General features: G+C 39.2%; 1 protein-coding gene across 3 annotated transcripts in view; it reads left to right on the forward strand.

The window, feature by feature from the left end:
- The window catches only part of Hook1 (hook microtubule tethering protein 1), a 45068-nt gene extending 37969 nt beyond the window's left edge, over positions 1-7099 (forward strand). For 2 of the 3 annotated variants that reach the window (XM_006974024.4, XM_042271429.2), the window contains exons 20-22: positions 1296-1397; positions 3215-3283; positions 3835-7099. In XM_006974024.4, the coding sequence (XP_006974086.1) occupies positions 1296-1397; positions 3215-3283; positions 3835-4005 (342 nt within the window). In that variant the 3' untranslated portion in view covers positions 4006-7099. The remainder of the gene's footprint in view (positions 1-1295; positions 1398-3214; positions 3284-3834) is intronic. The other variant, XR_013049222.1, reaches the window with a different exon arrangement.
- The last annotated feature ends 15641 nt before the right edge of the window (positions 7100-22740 follow it).

Genomic DNA, 22740 nt, shown 5'->3' on the forward strand with positions numbered 1-22740 from the left:
TTTGCCCAGTGGATAACCTTGCCACAGTGAAAGCAAACTCCATAATGAGTTTCTTTAATGCCCATCATCTCTGAAGTAAACTGTGCTGCCAGGAGCAGATATGTCTCACTGTCATGAAAAGCCCTAAGCTAACATTTTAAATGCCATATTCTGTAGATCTTTGAATGGTTTGAAGACCGTCAATCTAAAATATATATCTAAATGATCTCGAAGCATACCTAACATATCTACAAATTTGATTGTTATGAAGACTAACCACTAACCTATGTTTCCTACTATGTAATCCTACATAGTTTATAATAACAGCTTTCAAAAACTAGAATTTTTACCTTACATTTTTAAACAAACTGCATAGGTATAATACCTCAAACAAAAATAGAAACATACATACAATATGTTGTAACAAAAATAACCTTAAATTTTTATCGGTATACAAAAATCCTTTAAACAATTAGATTAGAACCATATATACAGTGTAACAAAAATAACTTTAAATTCCTATCAGTATTCTATATTCCCCTAAATGATAACCAACATCTATAACCCATCAAATAACCAAAACCACCCACACCCCAATCTCTTGGAAATGTTGGCATAGTTTTCTCCATACTGCTTCCTGCTGTTTGTGGAGGAAGCATCTTTAAGGTCCCAGGGAGAAAATTTGAGATAATGGCCAAGTCCTGGGAAAACCAGCAGTAACCTTTGCTGATAGATATCACCTGTCAAGATTCAGGAGGTCTCGCCTCATCAAACCTGATCCATATTAACCCTGAAGGAATCCACAGCCTCTCATCTCCTGTGGGAACAAAACTCTAAAGCATTTTTTATTTTTATTTGACAAATATATTTTTTGACTTTTTAAAAGTTAAGGCAGTCCTAAAGTATATAGGCTGATTTATTTCAACAGTCCCTCTTTGAATTCCAGGTCTCTTTGCAGCTGTCCTTTGCTTTTCAATAATCAAAAAGTACAAGGCTTCTAAGTAGAGTATGGAGTCATGACCAGGTCACCTCCCCCAATAAAACTGATAAATTACCTTTAAAAAGCTAAACAATTAAACTTTAGTGCTCAAAGTTTAAATAACAAAAATGCTAAGTAGCTGCCATTGAATACGTAGATAAGAGGAGTTTGTTTTTGTGCTGTTTTTCCTTTTTTTTTTTTTTTTTTTTGTTCTTTAAGTTGTAAATAAGCTCCTAGTGACTTCATGGATAATCTATGTTATAACTTTTATAAAACATGTTCTTATATTTTTGATGCTTTTGAAGACAAAGTGGACATGACTTTTCTCTTTATACAGGTAATAAAAACTTTAGATCCCAAATTAAATCCAGCATCAGCAGAAATAATGTTACTTAGAAAGCAGCTGGCGGAGAAAGAAAGAAGAATTGAGATTCTAGAGGTAAAGCCTTCATAGCACTCACCTCCTCACCCTCTCTGGAGGCCTGAGAATTCACTTCTGTCATATTTGCCATTCATGATGAGGTTTCATAAAACCTTTACTAATCATGGTGTGACCCTGCTAAGCTAAGAACCTGAGTTCTTAGCTATTGAAGGCATTTTTTGTACTACTACTTACATCATTTTTATGAAGTCAGGTGGATGTGACATTGTACAGTTTTGTGTTAGATTTCGTAATTACTTTGTTAGTTTCTTTGGTCAAATGTTTTACAGGACCACTATTTTCAACACTGTGGTAAGAGTAGGTGCTGTTTTTGAAATGCATACAAAGAAGCCATGCTGAGCTGTATGGCTCTTATCTCCCCATGAACTATGATTGGTTTCTTTTCACATACTTTAAAACACAGTCTGTTCATACACTGTTTCCTTGTATGATTCCCAGCAAAGTCAGTATGAGCTGTGATGGAATTATTTTCCCTTGAAACTTTTAATATCTTCTCTTTCCTGCATCTAGAATTTGTATACCAGGCTGGTGTAAGCCTGCTCTTAGAATTTATTCAGATCATGCCATGTTTGTAAAATGCACAGGGAATGTTATGTTCACATTCTAACTCAATTGTCCAACTCTCTTCCTCTAAAATGTTTTCTGTATTTACACAAAAGGAGCTTGCACCATGTTCCAGAGTCCCAGTTCACTGAAGAGTCCCAGTTCACTGAAGTCCTCTTGCATTAACAGAAGCATGTTTTCTAGCATCTTGAGAATGAAGTAGTCTGTCTCATTTCTGTAGCCCCAGCATTAAATATTTTATAAATCAGAGGCTGGGCATGCAGCTTTATTGGTAACTTATCTTAGTCCTCACCTCTCTTGTTTGATTCTTTGTGTGGGCTTGTCCAAAATAATATTTGACGGGATCATCTTTGAAATCTTAGTTTTTCAAGTGTGTTGACCATTTACTTCACAGAGGAGGTGAATACATAACACAATTGCTAATGTTCAAATCCTAAAAGAGCAATAACAAAATAGTACCTTTCCCTAGAGGACTCTGAGGGAAAAGCCTCCATTAACTCACAGCATATGGGTGCTTACTTTTTAGTTATTCATGGCTTGTGTATAAGAAGAAAAAGAAGGGTGTTCTCTGGGTGTTTGGTCCTGCACTTTCTGTGCTGAGAGCATGTTGATCAGGGAAGATATATGCATTAAGTATTACAGTTTTTTTATGTGTGTCATCTATATTTGGTCCTCATCAGAATTGCAGAACTGACTGTATTAGAATAATAAAGGCACTTCAGTCCGCATAGTGGTGCATGCATCTAGCCACTGTTAGTCTCATAAATAGGCTGCCAAGAATTAATAGGAAAAAGGTTGTGTTGAGGAGCCTAACATTTTGTTTACTGAGTTCTTTTTCCTTGGTTTCAACTCCTCCATAGGTACAGCACCATGTTGATATTTCGGCCAGTTGCTTTTGTCTCAAGACATGGGAATTAGTAGCACAGGGAATCAATCTCTTAGTGGTGTGTGTGTGTGTATGTGTGCGTGTGCGTGTGCGTGTGCGTGTGTGTGTGTGTGTGTGTGTGTGTGTGTGTAAGTTAGTTGCTGTTTCTAAGTAACTTTGCTAAAAGGAAGATTACTCACATTCGTTGTCTTTCCTAAAGATGTTTTGATTGTATTCTGCATAATTCACTCCTTTATTTTGACTCATTTGTGTATGTCATGAATGCATTTTCTAGCAGTAATATAGTAAAGAAATTACTTGGTTTTTAGTAATTTGGGGCAATTTCTGATATTTTAATTGTCTTAATCATTATTTTCTTTTTCAGAGTGAATGTAAAGTAGCAAAATTCCGTGATTATGAGGAAAAACTCATTGTTTCTGCCTGGTATAACAAGGTATGTTGTGTTTCAGCATTGAGTAAGATTAAGCTCTATTGATCACTTCCTTGACCAGAATAATAGAAGGACATATGTTTTATATTAATACAGTACAGTTGTGTTATGAGATCCAGTAATAGAGAAATACCTTCTCTCATCAGAAAAACCAGTTGCTCAAACTAGATACTTTGTCCGTGAGGCCATAGATATATCCAGCTGCCGCCTTCCAGATGTTTGCTAAACTCCTCTGTGTGATGTGTCTGTCCATTTGGTATAGAAGTGCTTCTAACACACATACAAAATTGCTTTGGAATTTTTTCTTGTTACAATTAAACTTTGCTCTGGCATGTTGTTTTAGGCCCCACTGTTTTTAATGGTTTAAAATTTAGGGGATTAAAATAAAGGTAGTTATTTTAGTGTCTTCTTCCTGGTGTTGTCAGACATAGAAGAATCGGCTTTGGAATCCTTAATTTTTTTCTCTGCTGATCAGGAAACCATTAGCCTGCTAGGATTGCTGTAATAATTGCATTGCTTTCGTATGTTGCTTATTTGTCTATTTCTTTACTCAGAGCCTGGCGTTTCAGAAACTGGGCATGGAGTCTCGGCTTGTGAGCGGCACTGGTGCTTGCAAAGACGCTGGTGCGGGGGCGCCTGCACGGTCCTTCTTAGCACAGCAGCGGCACATCACCAGCACCCGGAGAAATCTCTCTGTTAAAGTCCCAGCCGCGGCATCTGACTAGTCCGCAAAGCAAACACGAACAGAAGTGCCTCAAAATGTTTTGTACCCCAAGAAACTACCAGATGGAAAACAAAGGTTAAGATGCTTGGTAGCAGCTAGTTTTGTTTGGATTTTGTTTTGAGATAGGGTCTCCCATCCCCCAAACTGGCACTGAATTGACAGCGTATTCAAGGATGACCTTGCCATCTGATCAGTCCTTCCCTCACTTCCTGCATGCTGGGATTAATAGTTGTGTACCACCATATTGGGTGGATACAGTGCTGGGGATCAAAACTTGCACTTAGGTCAAGCCAGCTACCAACTAGCTACATTCCTAACCTGGGTATCAACTATTTTTATGTCAAAATATATCAAGTTAACATTTAAGTTTACTCTGAAAACAAAATGCAAAATCAGCTCTGTCCCTGGGCAGCACTTTTGAGTAGTTGGAAGTGTGATAAAACAAATATTTGTCTTGAGATGGCATCATGTGTGGGAAAGCAACTGCATATTCCAGCTTTATGCTTTCAGTTGTAACAGCGAGTCAGTTAAGGTAGAAAAGTAATAGTTTGTCATTTAGTAATATATCTAGATTTGCTTTATGGGAAGCAGCCTCCAGTAAGGCATGTAGATAAGAACTGTGCAAAGTAATTTCTTTGACCTGGTGTGTACAAAGCTTTCCTCTACTTGCTAGTTCTGTCCTCAAGAGGATCCTTTGTCATGCTGTGGAATCGATAATGCATGGAAGACTTTACTGTTGGAGTGACTTTGTCCTATAAAAGCGACTGATTGGACATTTGCAGTTTCTCTGAGCTGTATCTCAGTTTGTACATGTACTGCTGTGAATGAAGACTTTGGAGGGCTTGACTGAAATGGTAAGGTGGGAAATAAACTGGTATTTCTAAGAGGTACCTTTCTGTTGGAAAGCAAACTAGAAGAATACATGTTGAAATATCCATATGCTTTTGAGCATGAAATTGTTGTGGCCTTTGTTTTCAAAGAAGGGTATAATTTTGCTTTATTACCTGTAAAGAAACAATGATGAAACAGCTTAGGACCAGTTTGGTTTCTGCTTACCTCTTACGGAGTTTCTGGAGCTGGATTTGTGGCATTCAGTTCATTTCTGCCCAGGGTTGTTCTTTTCAGAGATGTTACTTTCTAATTTGGGGTCACTTTTTAAAGTCACACTTTGGAATATTAGTTGTTAAATCAGTATTGATTGATGTAGCCACAAGTGGTTCATTCTTGTGTCAGACACATTTCCAACACTTAGCAGCCACGTTTCCATCATTGTTGAGAGTTCTGGTGTGATGCAGTGTCACGGTAGATCTTGGTTTTGGTAACTTGGGAAAATTCTTTGATCCTTAGACTACAGAAGTGGGAATAATTCATCTCATATCTAGAGAAGAATCAGATGGTGACAAGAATGCAGCAACACAAATGTCGCAGCATTGTGTATACACTGAACGTTAGCAGGCATTCTGTGAGGGAGTGAGCTTGTGGGCTGCATGATCCTTGATTGGTCAGCTCCTCACCACTCCCCTCAGCATGAAAGGAGGGATGCTAATATGTAAACAAAATGGGTGTGAGCCAGATTAAGCTGGCAGGCTGTAGAGCTGTGGTCTACACTTTATTCTTAGTCCTTCATAAATATGAGTATTGTTCTATTTGAAGTGTTAACTCATGTAGATAACTGCCTTTAAATCCTTGCCCAGTAATTTTTTTAACCACTTAACAACACAAGAATTTCACAGTGATTTGGGGTTTTGAGATTAGTGGCATCTGCCAGGATATTTTGTTTTATCAGGGTTCCTTCTGTTGACTACCTCTTAGATTTTTATGCTTTGTGCATTTAAACTGTTGGTTTGCATTTTGGTATGTTCTTATGGTGTCTGCTTGCCTATGTCTTTTAGTGAAATAGGACTTTGGAAAATACTTTAGCATGCTATTTAAAATTTTCTAAAAATTGTGGCATTTGGGTATATTTTTGTTAATGAAGATATTGATGTTAGTGTTTGTATTTGCTTATAATTGAGATTTTACAAGTTCTCTTTTAATGGAACTTACTGTAAAAGATGAACTTCAATAAATTAATGTTTCTAGTGTAATTGCTCATAAATTTCTAAATAACTAATGTAGCATAGATAAGGACATAAGGATAAGTTTTCTTTTCTTAAAGAAAAGGCAGATTTTCTGATTTTTCTAGTTTTAAGTAGAATTTCAAACGTTTGATACATGTTTATACAAAACTATGTAAAGTTCTATATAATTGAGACTAATCACAGAAATTGAGGCAGTGATCAGGGTGATTCTTTCCCTATGTGGTTCATGCAGTGAGATCGGTGCCTGCCACATATAAAGTATACATGTTTCATCTGGAACCATAATTCTACAAATGTGTTACAAGGGAGGACTGAATGTATAAACATGGAATTGACAAAAAAAATTTATGTCCCAGTGATTATAAAGTTAGAAACAATTTTGAATTTCAAGTGGTTGTCCTTGGATTGATATTCCTTTCTCTTTTTGGATATAATTATGACCAATTGTTTATCTTGGAAATTAACTTAATGTATTGAAAAATATTTGAAGTTTATTCTATTTTTTCCCGTGATTAAAACTAATGATTTAATGTAAGTTAAAAATACCTTGCCTAGCATCCTTTAGCAGAGTATCCCTTAGTAAGATCTGGTAGATTGTTGATGACTAGATGTTAAACACTTCAAAAACACACCTACTTTTGTGTAATGTACATCTGGCCTTTGGGAATGATGGTGATTTAGGCCAGAGTAGTGTCACTTTGTGTAAAAATAAATGTATATGGCTCGTTATACATACAGTCTTATTGTGATCTTGTTTATTGCACAGAAATTGGACACTTATAAAGCACAAATCATCAGAGGAAATAGTGTGTAGTTTATTGAATTTGAGGAAGTCTCAGTACAGTGTTTAGTTTATAAAAAGGTCCTTTCTATTTTCTATGACAAATACTGTCACACTTGAAAAATAGATGCAATACTTGATTTATTTTTGTAAGTATTTAGAATATTATTTTAAATAAATGATTGTCAATATAATTGTGAAATGTTTTGAGTAAATAAACTTCTGCTTCTGTATCAGTTGTTGGTGGTGTTTTTAGTGGCTACAAGTGCATGGTTATTCCTGTTTTACTAAAGGACTAAACCCACTTAGACTGGTAAGCAAAATTGCATGAATTCCAGTCCATTGTATTTGTGTGAACAAGGTGTATAAAAGTGATATTTTTGTGTCCTTTGACTCCAGTTGTACCACTAGAATGTAGATATCTTTTGTTAATGTGGACTCCAGAACATTTCTAGGTATATAATTTTGGGTATATTGAGGACTAATCTCAAAACCCATTCTTGGATTTTCCCTTTATTAATAATTTCCTTAATATAATTACTTCATTAATAACTTATTACATTACCTTGGGGGTTGGACCTCCTGTGACTAGGTGGCAGGCAGAACCATGTAAGTTCTGGCCGACTGGATGTGAATAGCACTGAGCTTGCATAGGGAAAAGACAAGCATGTTCTCCCTAGCCCTGTGACCCCACAGCTTCATGTGCCCCTTTGGTACAGCTGAACAGTAAAAAATGGGTCCCAGAAATCACATTTGAACCCATCACCTGTGAACTTCTAGCCTAGGAGTCTCTTGTTGTAAAGCCATTTCATATTGTATACTGTGTCCATCACACTAGCCATGCCTAACCTGTGTTTGTCATCTGTAAAATGGGTTGTAAAAAAGCACAGGTGTCCCATGTTCTCAAAACATATCTTGGGAAAGTTCAGCTTTGTTGCTGTTGCTGACTGATCAGTAACTAATGATTACATGACCATTGAAATGTTCCAGGTATAAAAAGATGAAAGACCTGCCTCACTTTAGGTGATACCCAGGAAACCTCACAAACTATTATAGGACTTAACTTCTCAACTGTAGAATATTGTGGTGGCCTAACTAAAGGAAATCATTTGGTTTGCTGATGTCTTGGCAGTTTCGGTCACATCAGGTTGTTTTGGGAGTTGTAGTTTGTAGAACAAGTTAACTGATTGATCATGGAGACTTGGAATGTTTCAGACCCGGAACTAAAATTATTTTTATCTATTTTTGTAGTTACCTTTGTTGCTGCTACCAGGTGTAAAACTTAGGTGTATTAGCAGACCAGTAACTAATAGCAAACCAGAAGCTAAGCATGTCCTGAGATCTCAAACACATTTTCCCCACTTTCTGCTGCCAGCTCCCTGATGCACCAGCCAGTATTTTTGGTAAATATACTGTGTATGACTGCCCTGTAACTATACAAGTACATGCAGTTACTTTCACATTTCACAGTAAAATGGCTACCTTTTAGAGAGCTGACTTTTTTTGTCACACAGAAACCTGTGGAGCTCTGCTCAGTTTTCTTCACCCACTTCTGCCCTGTGGAGTTGATAATTTCATTAACATCTTCAAGTTTACTGGTTCCTCCTGCCAGTGGATATACACTGCTAAGTCCTTGTAGTAAATTTTAAACCCTGTTACTTCCTCTTTGTGATTCTATAGGCTATCTTATTTGAAACCAGTCTCCTTGCTGTGATTTTCCATTAAAAAACATTCTGTAGTCTGAAGTTTCCCTGTGTCCCAGCTGGCCGGTAGTCAGGACAAATCTCTTCCACTTGTGTCCCCCAAGTAAACACACAGAGGCTTAATGTTAATTATAACTGCTTGGCTCAGGCTTCTCTCTAGCTAGTTCTTAATCTTAAATTAACCCATTTTATAAATCTGTACTTTGCCACGTGGCTTGTGGCTTACCGGTACTTTACATCTTGCTTCTTCTGGCGGCAGCTGGCAGCATCTGCCCAGCTCTGCCTTTCTCCTTCCTCTCTCTCTCTCTAGTTGGAATGTCCCATCTAACCTTATTCTGCCTCATCAAGAGCCAAACGGCTTTATCAACCAATTAGAGCAATACATATTCACAGCATACAGAATGACATCATCCAACAATTCCTCTTTCCTTTCTATTCAAAAGGAAGGTTTTAACTTCCAAATAGTAAAATTACATATAACAAAACAGTTATCAAGCAAGTATTATAGTTATAATATCTAGTCTATTTGTATTTGGCAAAATTAAAGCAGGTATCCTATATTTGTGAGTCTAAGGTTTCATATCTACCTTTATCTCTTATAACCAAGGAAAACTATAATTATAACTATCTAGTCTTCAACTACATGAAAGACCTCAGAAGGATATAATATTACCTAAGTAAACAGAGCATTGTAAGCAACTTTCAAAAATCTAGAATGACAGAGACAGCTGGCTACCAGGACAATTACCCAAAGTTCTACAATGTTGGGGCATCCGTTCTTCAGCCTACAGGCCTATAGTCTCTCCATCAGTTCTCTCTGTGTCCTGTAGAATGTCTGGCAGTTTGTTCTGTGAAGCAGGAACTTGAAGGACCATCTTACCTTGTAAAGTTCAGTGGTCACCTTCCTATGGGTCCTGCATGTCCAGTTGATACAACATTTTGTCAAGCAGCCCAGGCAAGAACAGTTTCTTGCCCAAATGGCTATTTTTGCCAAGAAGAAGATAAACTCCATATGGAGTGTCTTTGATGCCCATCTTTCTCTTTGAAGTAAATCAGTGCTGCCAGGAGCAGACATGTCTCACTGCCCAAAAAGTCTGTTCTTAAAACATTTTAAATGCCATATTCTGTAGGTCTTTGAAATGTTTGAAGATTACCTACCTAATTGAATTACCTAGAAAACTTAACATTGACTGTATGTTTGACTATCATAGAAGACTAATTATTTATCTGTATTTCTTAATTATCCATTACAATTTAAATGAACTGCACAAACATAATACATTAAACAAGAGTAGAAATATACATACAGTGTAACAAAATTAACTTTAAATTTGTATCAATAAATTAAAATCTCTACCAATGTAAAACATTTTAAACAAGTTGCTCTTTAAAAGTAGGTTCAACAATCCACTCTTTTATCCTATCATATCTATATCCTATATTTCTATATCATATTCCCCTTTCTTCTTTTAGAAAGCGATTGACTATGACCAATAACAATTTGTAGTCAACAACTTAAACAAAGACAAATATCCATAATCTATTATTTGGAAATGTGGACTTACTGTTCTAGGCTACTTCTTGCTGACGGGGGCACTGGTAGTCTTATGGGGATCCTGAGAAAATTCGAGATAATGGTCAAGTCCTGGGAAGACCAGCTATAACCTTTGTTGATAGGGTACCATCTGTTAAAATTCAGGAGGTCTTGCTTGATCAAATCTGATCCATCTTAACCTGGAACAAATCCACAGGTTCTCATATTCTGTGGAAACAAAAGCAGAACCTCTTTTTCAAAGCAACACATTCTTAGACATAAATTTTGAAGTTAAGATACTTTTAAAATATACATACTGATTTAACTCAGCAGCTTTTACAATCAAATGTTTCTCAGTTAAAAATCCCAAAGACAATATAATCCAGACTGTCTGTGTGATTTCCATCTTTACGTGGCTTATTTTTTTATATTACTTTTACTGTCTATTTGAAGACTTTTTTAAAAACTCTAATTCTTTATTAACTGTCTATCCTCCTTTTCCTCTTTCTTTCAAGCCTGCATACATTTTTACACACATTGTAAACTGTTTCAAGTCTTATTCCATTTGAAACTGCCTTATTGTGAATCTATCATCCTTCTCTGACCAGGAGAGACTTTAAAATGCTAAACTGCATGGCTAGGGCGAAAACTAGCAGCCTTGGCTACTGATTCTGCCCATTTCTGCTTTTTAACATGGTGGAGGTAATTCACCTTCAGCTCTGGGCCATGTGTATATACCATCAACTCTCGGAAGCAGTGGATCTATGCCTCCATTAAAGCAGTGTGTAGCCCAGAAGCCTTTTTCTTTTTTTCTTGTATAAGCAAAAGTTAAATCTGCCATGCAGTGTGCGGCTTGGAGATGCCCTTGTGTACTGTGGCAGGAATCCACCATGCTGTGCTCAAGCCTGAATGTTGTGGTGTCTGGCAGCCTGCATGAGACAAGATGTAGAAAGCTGTTTTTTGGATCAGTTTCTAATCACTTATTAAGTATTCTCAGGTTTCAGGTGGAAACTTGAGCCAACACATTGGGTACCAAATGTAGTCTAATGTTTTCTTGTGTCCCAGCTGGCCGGTAGTCAGGACAAATCTCTCCCACTTGTGTCCCCCAAGTAAACACACAGAGGCTTACTGATAATTATAACTGCTTGGCTCAGGCTTCTCTCTAGTTAGCTCTTACATCTTATATTAACCCATTTCTATAAATCTACTTTGTCACGTGGCTTGTGGCTTACTGGTACTTTACATCTTGCTTCTTCTGGCAGTGGCTGGCAGCATCTGCCCAGCTCTGCCTTTCTCCTCCCTCTCTTTCTAGTTGGAATGTCCCACCTAACCTTATTCTGCCTCACCATTGGCCAAACAGCTTTATTTATCAACCAATCAGAGCAACACATATTCACAGCATACATAACAACATAACCCATCAACATTCAAGCTCTTCTAGCACCAACTGCTCTTTATATTAAAAAAAGAAAAAGAAAAAAAAAAAAAGCTCAAATTGTTGTAAGACTTTGGCAATTTTTCTGAACCCTGGAGGTACTGATTGTGCCTGTTTTTACTAGTGTTCCCAATGCTTTTTGAAAGAATGGACTTTGGGATTTTCAAAATAGATTTTTTTCCTAGATAAGAACTAGCTTTGTCACTTGCTTTATTAAAAAGGAGCCAAGGTAATTCAAAAGCAGAAATGTTAATCTTTCCAATGACTAGTTCTAACATAATTGAATTTTGGCTATAAAAGGATAACTTTAGGTTTCTTCTTCACATTAAAGTTAGCATTACATATAATTATAAGCCTTTCAGAAAAAGAGAGAGAAAATATTGCCTTGAACTAGGCAAACTATTATTAAGTAACATGCAAAAATATTTAAAGAAAAATGTTCTTAAAATTGTTGTCATAAAGATTCATGTCCAAAGAAAGGGCAATGAAAAGAGTCTCAGACTAGGAGAGATATTTTTAAAAAACATGTTAAAATGTGTGGATTTATAAAAAACACATTATACCTAAGGTATTAGTCTCATTTTAATATTTTTATTTTTTGAAGTTATATTATCTCCTCCAACTCTTTCCACTTCTAAATTCATGGCCTCTCTTTCTTTAGTTGTTACATATGTACGTACATATTCTTAAACACATAACTACTACATGCTTAGTCCAGCTAATGTAACCTATATGTACATGATCTCAAGGCTACCACTAGGTATTGGTAAGCAATTGGGGAGAACTGTTCCCTGGGAAAGATCATCTTTCCCTCTCTCCTTGTTCCCCCGTTGCCCTCAGTTTTTGTCTAGGGTTGAGGTTCCATGAGATTTCTTCATTCCATGTTCTGACCATTGGTTTTTTGTTTTTTGTTTCCTCATCATTGTTCAGGTCTTATGTAGGCAACCATATAGACAAATCTTCATGGGTGTAGCCTCTCTGACATTCCTAGATTCCAGTGACTGCAGCATGGTAACCTTTGAAGAAACTTTGACTAGAGTTTACCCCTCTAGTCAATAGGGAATGCATATTGTTCTGTGAGTTTTGTAAGGAAAACATCAAACAGCCTGGAAGAAAAATGTCTCTAAATTTCACAATGGCACAAACATGTACAGTTACAGGGATAAGATTACTATATTTTGACTAAGTTCTGAGCTTTTTTTTGACATCTGTCTTTGGTCCTTACAACCATGGGCAAAGCAGGTGGGGAGTTATGCAGTAATAACAGTCCTGAAACTCTAGTACCTAACAACAAAACATTTATTGTATTCCCATCTTGAATAAGCTATGACTTTGTTTCATGCCTGTGCACACATGACAGAGAAGAAAACATGTTGACCTGAGATCAAGCACTCAGGTAGCACCTGTAGCTTTTACTCATCTTAACCAAGCCAATCATGTGGCCATTCTTGACTTTATCAGAGCATTCTATAAAATAACACATGGAGGAAGGACTTACAAAAAAAAGTCACCTGCATGGGGATAGTGACTCTCTTTACTAAGCATTGTCTTTGGAGTGGATGTCATTCTGTTTTTCAGGTGGGCAGGAAATTAAGGGAAGCTGTTTACTTCACAAGCAGAAAATAACTGGCAAACCTGGGATTGGCCAGTTAGCCAGAGCTGCACCCTAGTTCATCTGCCTCCCCGGGAGACAATTCCCTGGAGTCTTAATGTAGTGTGATGTGCATGAGGGTGCTATGATGGTTTTGGTCCTTGATGCATTTGGACAAAGAGAAGCCTCTGTTCTGAGCTTAGAAGCTATAGTAAGCATCACTAGTGATTCATGCCAGCTCCTGAAGGCACCCTCTGCAGCTGGCCCCCTCTTCTTGCTCAGTTTAATGTAACTCTTTCAGAAGAAAAGCCTTCAGTTTACCAGAGCAGAACAAACAGTTCATGGTGGATGCACAAGAACACAGTGTGACCCAGAAAGCATCAGTATACACTGGGGCCGCTGCCAGCTCTTGAGACAAGCATAGGGAATTCGGAGGGAAGACCTGAAGCAGGGAGCCAACTGGGAACTAGGTCAAAAACCGGGATGTCCACAAAGCCATGTTCATCCACTGTCCCTGGAAGATGGTAATGAAATTAGTCTGATTTAGAGAAAGGGGTGAAAAAAATGTAACAATCTCAATGGCTGGTCAGTTAGCATTTGTGGTTCTAACCTGTGACTGCAATCCAAGAAATGTGGCAGCTGAATGCAGGTTCCAGAAAAACAAAACAAATCAAAAAAACAAAACAAAACTTGAAGAAATAATGGCCCAAATGTGTGCAGATTTTCTTTAAAGCTAAGCTCACAGGAGGATTTCAGTTAATCAGGAAAATATCTAATGCTAACAAGAAGCATGATATATTGCTGAGCATGAATATAGAGGGGAAACAATTCCAAGGGGGAGCCAGGACACCCCAGTGAATGACAGTGAACACCAGAAACAAGCTGGAAAGAACAAATAATGTTTCCAGAGAGCCAAGGGGAAAGCTGTCAATATAACTTATATCCTAGGGCTGGAGAGATGGCTTAGACCTTAAGAGCAAGCACTGGCTGCTCTCCCAGAGGTCCTGAGTTCAATTACCAGCAACCACATGGTGGCTCACAACCATCTGTAATGAAATCTGGTCCACTCTTCTGGCCTGCAGGAGTATATCCAGGCAGAACACTGTGTACATAATAAATACATCTTTTAAAAAATTATACTTGGTAAAAAATTTTTTAAAAAAGCAAAAACACATCTGGCCACAGAAGAGAGAGGAGGGAAAGGAAGTGGAGAGAAACTAGGGTACCATTTGCAGGATTGCTTTTCAAGTGAGGTAAGGCACAGAAGAATCATGCTGGGGACTTTGTCAAAGCATCCTCACCCCAAAGATTGCTGGCAGCGAAGAAAGTACTGGACTGCTATAGTTAGGATTTTATATATGTGTATATTTATGCATATAGTGAATTTGGGGGGATGCTGATTTATTTGCATGTGTGTAATCTCCATTCTTCACTGGACTGAGGGCTCTGAGGTGTTATGGCTCCTGTACCTCCCCTTGTTGATCACAGCATCATACTCATAGTCCATGACCAATAAATATTTGTTGAATTGACTTGAAAATACTCTAATTTGAAGCTGCTTTCAAGGTACGGCTCCATCCATTTTTACCAAGTAGAATAAAATGTATAATGCAGTCTTACCAAATAAGAAAATGTGCTTGGAGTAGCAGTATTCTAGGATTATGCCATATATCTGTACCTAATCAGAATGAAATAAGGGGGTATTTTCTATTTACAAACACAACTGGAGTTTTACTTTGAGAGAGTGAATGATCACTTGATCTCAGACCTTCACTTCTCATCCCTATGCTTGGCATCTGTTTACCCTAGCCTGTCTTCAGTATGAATCCCATCAAGTTGCTTAGTTGGACCTGATGGCTCCTTTGGGTGATGTACTTAGTGAACCCCCTGAAGAACCAAAGCACCCCCATTTCAAGCAAGCCCCTCACCCCAGCTTGAAACAGGTCTGAGTTTCAAAATTCTCAGAGCTGCTGACATAGATCCCAGGACAAAGTCAGGATGTTTGAAGAGCCTTCTGGTAGCAACTGATTAACCATAGAATGCCCCAATGCCAGAGATGGTCAAAGTACAAAGTCAGGATGTTTGAAGGACTATCTGGTAACAATTGATTAACCGCAGAATGCCCCAATGCCGGAGGTAGTCTATAAAGTTTGACAAACAACCGGTTAAAACTACAAAGTAAGGTAACACAGAAATTGTGAAAAGCCCCTAAAACTTGAGCCAATCAGAATTGCACCCATACTAGCACCCCTAAATGATGTAACCTTGTGGTTTTTGCCTTTAAAAACTGAACTTGCAGAGGGATGGGCACCTCCTCAGCCTCCACTGTGTTGGGTGGCTTGACGAGGGCCCTGCCGTGGCTTGAACTGCTTCAATAAACCTTGCTTTTGCATTTCAGTGAGTTCATGTCTCTGGTGGTCTCTTTGGTGGTCTCATGCCCAGGGCACAACACTCTCCAGCTCCTACTACAAACCCCCTGCCTGTCTATATGCAGCCTGAGCTCAGTTCAGGAACTTCAAAGCCTGATTTTACTGGTGTTAGTCATGGCCTCATTTTTCTAGAGATGCATCTTTGTAAGTAGCAAAGGAGGAAAATACAGTCAGCCTCACATTTCACTATTTTTACCTGACGGGGAACCGCAGGTGCCTCTCTCCACTAAAATCAATCCTTGAGACACTCCTTCCTTGCTTGTAACAGCTAAGACTGGCTCCACTTTCTCACATACAGCCTTTTCTGTCCCTTTTTCTTAGTGTCACTTTAATGGGCTTTTCTCTGAATATCAACAAACCAGAAAGAAAAGTTCATGGCCTCCTGGCACCTCTTCTTTTGAGCTATTTAAATTTCTTCAGTAGGGCCACACTGGGATGGGGTAAGTTCTTTTGATATGACCTATTTCTGTGTATCTGGTTAGTTTGTTTGAACCGGGATGGATATCAAAACTCACTGCTAGTCAGTGGTACCAGGCTCTCTTTTTAGGGCCATAGTCTCTCTTGGTGACAAACTAGATCCAATTGGATTATGCCATTTCCAATACACTGCTCTTAAATACTCTGCTGGGGCCCAGTGAGTTACAGCTGGTATGTAAATGAACAAAGCTTAAGGCCAGTTGCAAGTGAGATTCACATCCTACACAGCCAAGTCCTGTGTGAAAAGGCTGGAATAAATGTCTGGTGGGGTCTTGAGGAAGGAGGTACTATGGAGCCAGAATGTCTTTCCAATGTGCTCCTCAAGCCTGCTTCCTGTAATCACACCTTACCACTCCTGGTCCAAAGTCAAGGTCACTCAACCATTTGCAAAACATAGAAACACTTCAGTGCCACTTGCTTTGCCTGCTTGTGAATGGAGAATCATCCCTGCTCTGCTAACTTCCAGGTGGAATCACTCAGAGGCAGAGCAAGATAAGGCAGCTACAGACTTCCAGAGGAGAGAGCCATTATGACAAACCTCTGAGGTTGCATCCAGGATTCAGCTCTAACCCCTAAGACAGACTGTGAACCACTTGCCAATGAACTCTCTAAATAGGCTAGAATCAAATAGACAACTGTGAAAGAAGAAAGTGTTAACGGTAATCGAGGTTAGGTGTTCTAGATTCTTAGCCTCTTATTCAAGGAACTGAAATAAAATCTCCCATGGATTTGCAAAATAGAGAAAAAAAAACTTTAATGACAAGCAAGAAAAAAGATCAGAATGCACAGTAAGCCACACGAGTGAAGATACTCAAGGATGCTGATTCTATTTGCAGTTTTCTTTTATGGCATCCAAAAGAAGGAACTGTTTGGTTTCTAAAGGCCATAATGAGAATGATTTTCTGTTTTGACTGGCAGATTAGGTCTTTTTTTTTCTGCTGTGCATGTTCCTTCCCATAATGCATCTGATTTTAATACATGCACTTCAAGTTGTTCATAGGCATACGATGTTAAGTAGGAATTCTCCATAAAATTCTACTTGAGATACAATATTTTCTCATTATGCATGCACATCGAACAAGTTAGTACTAAATTGTTCTTTCTTTTCTACATACCCTAATGTAACACGGATTGCTAAAAGGTCTTATTAATAAAAAACCCAGAGCTATTGTACCCGTTTCACAAAACCCCCAGAGACAACCAAGGAGCTGGTTTCCAATGCAAGCACATAGGGGTCCATTTACTATCAGATTCAACCTGGGCCACTGCCAGGCACATGAAGCGAAATGTGGCTGTGGCCACAAGCCCAGGTGTAGAGAGGTTTTTGTTTGTTTGTTTGTTTTTTGAGACAAGGTTTCTCTGTGTAGCTTTGTGCCTGTCCTGGAACTCACTTTGTAGCTAGAGTTTTCCTGCCTTGCCCACAGTCAGGACAAATCTTTGTCACCCGCCAGTCCCACAGCCGCTCAGATCCAACCAAGTAAACACAGAGATTTATATTGCATACAAACTGTATGGCCGTGGCAGGCTTCTTGCTAACTGTTCTTATAGCTTATATTAATCCATTTCCATAAATCTATACCTTGCCACGTGGCTTACTTTTCTTTTTTTTTAAAGAGGAAGGTTTTAACTTTTACACATCTCCAAAGCCAGCTTGGTAAATTTGGAAATTTGGGTGTAGCTTCTCTTACTACTTCCTGCTGGAGGGGGGCACTGTATCTTGTGGGGACATAAAGAAAATTTTAGGATTATGGAGTAGTCCGTGAGGGTGTATCCTCTGAGCCAGTTGCCTTGAAACGGTTCTGGATGTTGGATCATCTGGGCCATGGTGTCATCCGAGACCTTTCAGGGAGTCTTGGATGGTCAAACCTGATGTATCTTAATCTGGAACAAATTCATAGTCTCTGGCTTTCTGTGGAAACAAAAACAGAGCCTCCTTTCCAAAGCAACATATCCTTACACGGCGCTGTGGATGCTGGCTCCACCCAATTCAGCTTCCTAATATGGTGGTGGTACATTTTCCACCAGCTCTGGGAGCCATCAACTCTCATAAATAGTGGGTCTATGCTTCTATCAAAACAGCGTGTAGTCCAGAAACCTCTTTTTGTTTTGTACTAGCAAAGGCTAAATCCACCATGCAGAAGTGTAATGTGCCACTTGCAGAGGCCTCATCCCTGCCAAACTGCAGGTCGAGTGCACATGCCAGGAACCTGCCATAGTAGCTCAAACACACAGGCTGCTGCTAACTTGAGAGAAACAACTAGGAACTGTTTTTAGCTCCGTTTTAGAATCTTTTTACTCAGGTTTTAGTTGGAAACTCTTGCCAACACGTTGGGCGCCACACTTGGTAGCCTGGCTGGCCTTGAACTCACAGAGATCCGCCTGGCTCTGCCCCGTAGTGCTGGGATTAAAGGTGTGCGCCACCACCACCCCGCTGAGAATTTTTATAGAGAAAAACCACAAGTCTGGAATTACATACTTTGGCAACTTGGAATTGGGTAGAAGGGATATGGGGCAAGATAATTTTTTGAAACTATTGATCTAGACTTTGAGTGAGAAACCACATTTAAAACCACTGGGTTAGACTTTTGGCAGGGAACCACAACCATTTGAACAGGATTATCTGGACTGCTCAGTAGGATTATCTTGATATCTTCAAGGGCCATAAACTGCAGACACAATGTCTGCAGGAGCATACTGCTCTGTATCTGTATCTGTCATGGCACATTCCTGAGGTTCTTTCTGGAACTGAGTATACCAGGTGATCTAAGATGGTAGCCCTACCCTAAGATGGGGTCTGTATTGCCTTCATAGAGCCATATATTGGGGTGAAAGCTGAAAGATCAGGGGAACAGAACAAGCCACAGCCACAAGTTCTTACCATAGGAAATCCTCAGCCAAAAGAGGATATACTCTCTGTATACCCATACCTATATGCTTTTCTGTTCCTGCTCTCTTACTTCCTCTCTTCACATAGCTATATCACTTTCCTCTTTCTGCCCAGCTCTAGCATTTCCTGTCTTTCTGTACAGACCTCCAGACCTCTATGGTTAACTAGTGCTGGGAATTAAAGGCATGTGCCACCACACCTGGCTCTGTTCCCAGTGTAGCCTTGAACTTGCAGAGATCTGGATGAATCTCTGCCTCCCGAATACTGGGATTAAAGGCATGTGCTACCATTGCTGGACTTCTATGTTTAATATAGTGGCTGGATTTTTCCTCTGATCTCCATGCAAGCTTTATTTATTAGAGCACAAATAAAATATCATCACATCCTGATATATTAGGAATATATTTGAATAGGAATTGTCCAAGTTTGATTGTTAGGGGAGGAGAAACATCTCAGCACCCAGAGAGGGGTGTGCATATATGTGGGGAAAGAAGGAATCCCTGAGTGAATATGTGAGGAGTTGTCTTAGTTAGCTCTCTATTGTTATGAGAAACAGCATGTCCAAGGAACCCAAGAAAGAAAGATTTCACTGAGAGAAATCAGGTCAGAACCTGGAGGCAGGAACTGATGAAAGAGTGATGCTGACTGGCTTGTTCCTCATTGGCTTGCTCAGCCTGCCTCCTTATAACACCCAGAACCACCAGTCCCAAGTATGGTACCACTGGGCCCTCCCATATCAATCACCAGTCAAAAAAATTGCCCCACAGGCTTTCCCACAGGCCAAACCTGTGGAAGGACTTTTTCAATTGAAGTTACCTCTTCTAACAGGACTCTAGATTGTATCAAGTTGACATAAAACTAGCTAGCGTGGGAGTAGATGAAGTCTTGAGTAAATGTGTGTTGTTATCATGCATACACTCATGTCAAGGACCCTGATGCTTCAGACTCATGGAAAGGGCAAAGCCTTCCCCCAAGTGGGGTCCAATGAAATGGCAAAGCCTTTCTCTGGTCCAAGTATGAGTGTTTATGAACAAATGAGCAGTATATGTAGAAACTATCAACTATAGCTTCCTTCTTAATGTTTACAGCCTGAGACTGTTACCCTCTAGAGAACTCCTGCTGAAATTAGTTAAATATGCCTCCTTGATCAACTGTGGACAATAAACCCACATTCTCAATTTAGTTATATAAACACACTGCTGCTGTTGCTGGGGCTTCTCCATCAAAGCACATAGACAACCCATTTTCAGCTTTTCTGTGTGGTTGCGTGTTTATCAATTTTTTTCATTTCCTAGTTACCCCAGCTAGGTAATCCCTAAACCGATACAGAGTACAGCACATGTAGGCTGATGCGAACAGGCTTTGAAATTACTAAATGCATTGTTTTCAGAGGAATGTATATGCACAGTGTGTGCAGATGAAGGAGTTAGCCTGCCAAGTGCATCAGAAGGGGGTGGGCATAACCAAATCCAAGTTGAGCTCCAAGCTACTATACTATTTTCTCTGTTCATCTTCTTCAGAGCAAACTGAAGGAGCTCTCATGAATGTATTTGTTATTTACATACGTTCTTTTTATTTTACCATTTAAGGGACAAATCATCATTCTTTCTGCAAGTCTTAGGTGAAAAGATACATCACAGAGTACATAAATTATTTTCTCATAGCTAACTCAGAGTCATAGTGATCCAGGAATCAGTCTAATTTCTTCCTCTGTTCCGTGGTTACCTGTGCCATCCCATGTGAGTAGGCCCCAATAGTTTAAAAGTACATGCCAGTTCTTCCTGCTCTTCTTTCTCTTTGCTTTTTGGCCATCACAGTCTAGGGATAGTGGTTACCTAGAGGAAGAGTGAGGCCCATTCTGAACTTTCGGCTCAGCTTCGTATTGACTGGGGACTTGAAGGTAAATTTCTACTCAAGGGCAGTGAAGAAAATAAACAGCTTATACCTCGCCAATTGGTCTGCAAGGAAAGCTCACTTTCCTATGGGACAAAACCAGAAAAATAGTCATTAGGTTTTTCAGCTGGCATTGGTGCCCCCAGGGAGTAGAGTCTTCAAAGTACTTCTGCAAAGCCTGAGCAGATATATTAGAATATATCTAATTGCTTATTTATTTCTGAGATCTGCTTAGGTTCCACAGACACAGAATGTGAAGTTCTGGATTAGAACAGGATGTACAGCAATAGAAATGGGAGGACTGGGCTGGCTGAGAAAGTGTGTGACTAGCCTAAAGGCTCCCAAACTCATGTAAAATACATGAAAGATAAAGTAGATGAATCCTGAGAAACAAAATCATGAGTGGTTTTTCACACTAGGAGACTGCAAAATACAAGCAAGTAATGCATCAGAAAGGTGTTCTTAATGTGAAAGTCATCTTTGCCTATATATGTAATCTATAAAAACTTAAAAACGTGCTTAAAAAGTTTTTCATTGTTTAGGTTATTTGAAAGTAATGTTACAATAGGGATGTGAAGGCTGATCACTTTGAGCCCAGAGATGCAGTATGGGAAATGAGAAACTAAAGCTTGACATCTGTCTTTATTTTGTATCTGTTTCCTTTACCTAAAACTTTGGGTCAGATTCCTGCTCAGCTCTACAGACAGGCATGTCCATCATTTAATAAGTGCGTATCTTAAACCAAGCCATTGTCCTTTTCAAAGATGAGCAGTGTAGATTTGCTGAGAACCAAATGTAAATTGCTTCCACCCCTAGGAGTATTGTTTGCTGAACAATAATGTTCTGTTTGACCAGAACAGAGATAATGATCAGCCAAATTCAGTGACAAAGACCAAGGTGGCCAGAGTACATATGCTTTTTGCCACCTTTCCTACATAATCTTAGCAAAGATGAACATGCCTGAAGACAGATCAAGATACCAGATGTTTCTTCTTTTCCTAGCAGTTACACATTATTCTACTTCATCTTGGGAACCTCATTGACATGGATAGCCATCTTTATTTAAACTGCCTTGGTCTCTCTGAGTAGTCTCTCTTCAATCTGGATCTTTACTTCTAATGTAGTATCTGAAGGCTCTAGTTCTTCATAGCTTACAGTGTCTACTGCTCTGATCACTCAATAACAGGTCAAAAGGAGAAATATTCAGTTAAGTTATATGGTTTTTAACTAAATCTCTAGCATTTGATTTTACCAATAAGGACTTGGGAGCTAGGTGCTGGGGTGAAAACCTGCTAGCTCAGAAATACAGAGAGAGCACCCAGCTGAATTTCCTCCTTGGCCAGCAATCCAGAAAAGGACTTTCTCCTATGCATTCTTATAGATGTAACCAACCGTCTTATTAAATAAGAAACACAGAAACAATGCAAAAGAGAAAGCCGAGAGGTCAGAGCTCGGAGCTGAAATCTCACCCTTCCGCCTGCGGTGTCCCAGCTTCCCGAATCAGAGCTCTATTTCCTGTCTGTTAGTCTATTTAAAGAGACAGAACAAGCCACAGCTATCTCACCTCACCAGTTCCTCAGCTGGTCCTGTTTCCTCAGACTGGAAGCTTCTGTGTCCTCATCCCAATAGCTCTCAGCTGAACTGTGTTGCTCCAAAGCCTGAAAGCTTAACCAGCCAAATGCTTCTAGTTTCTGGTCCTCACGCCTTATATATCTTTTTGCTTTCTACCACCACTCCCTGGGATTAAAGGCTGGCTTTTTGGGATTAAAGGCGTGTGCCACCACCGCCACACTCTTGCTATGGCTCTAATAGCTCTGACCCCCGGGCAACTTTATTTATTAACATACAATCAAAATCACATTTCAGTATAATTAGATTACCACCACACATTCTCAAACCAAAAGACTGCCAAACTGAATGCTCCT

The sequence above is a fragment of the Peromyscus maniculatus genome, chromosome 2 (genome assembly GCF_049852395.1).
Source record: "Peromyscus maniculatus bairdii isolate BWxNUB_F1_BW_parent chromosome 2, HU_Pman_BW_mat_3.1, whole genome shotgun sequence".
NCBI classification, from domain to species: domain Eukaryota; kingdom Metazoa; phylum Chordata; class Mammalia; order Rodentia; family Cricetidae; genus Peromyscus; species Peromyscus maniculatus.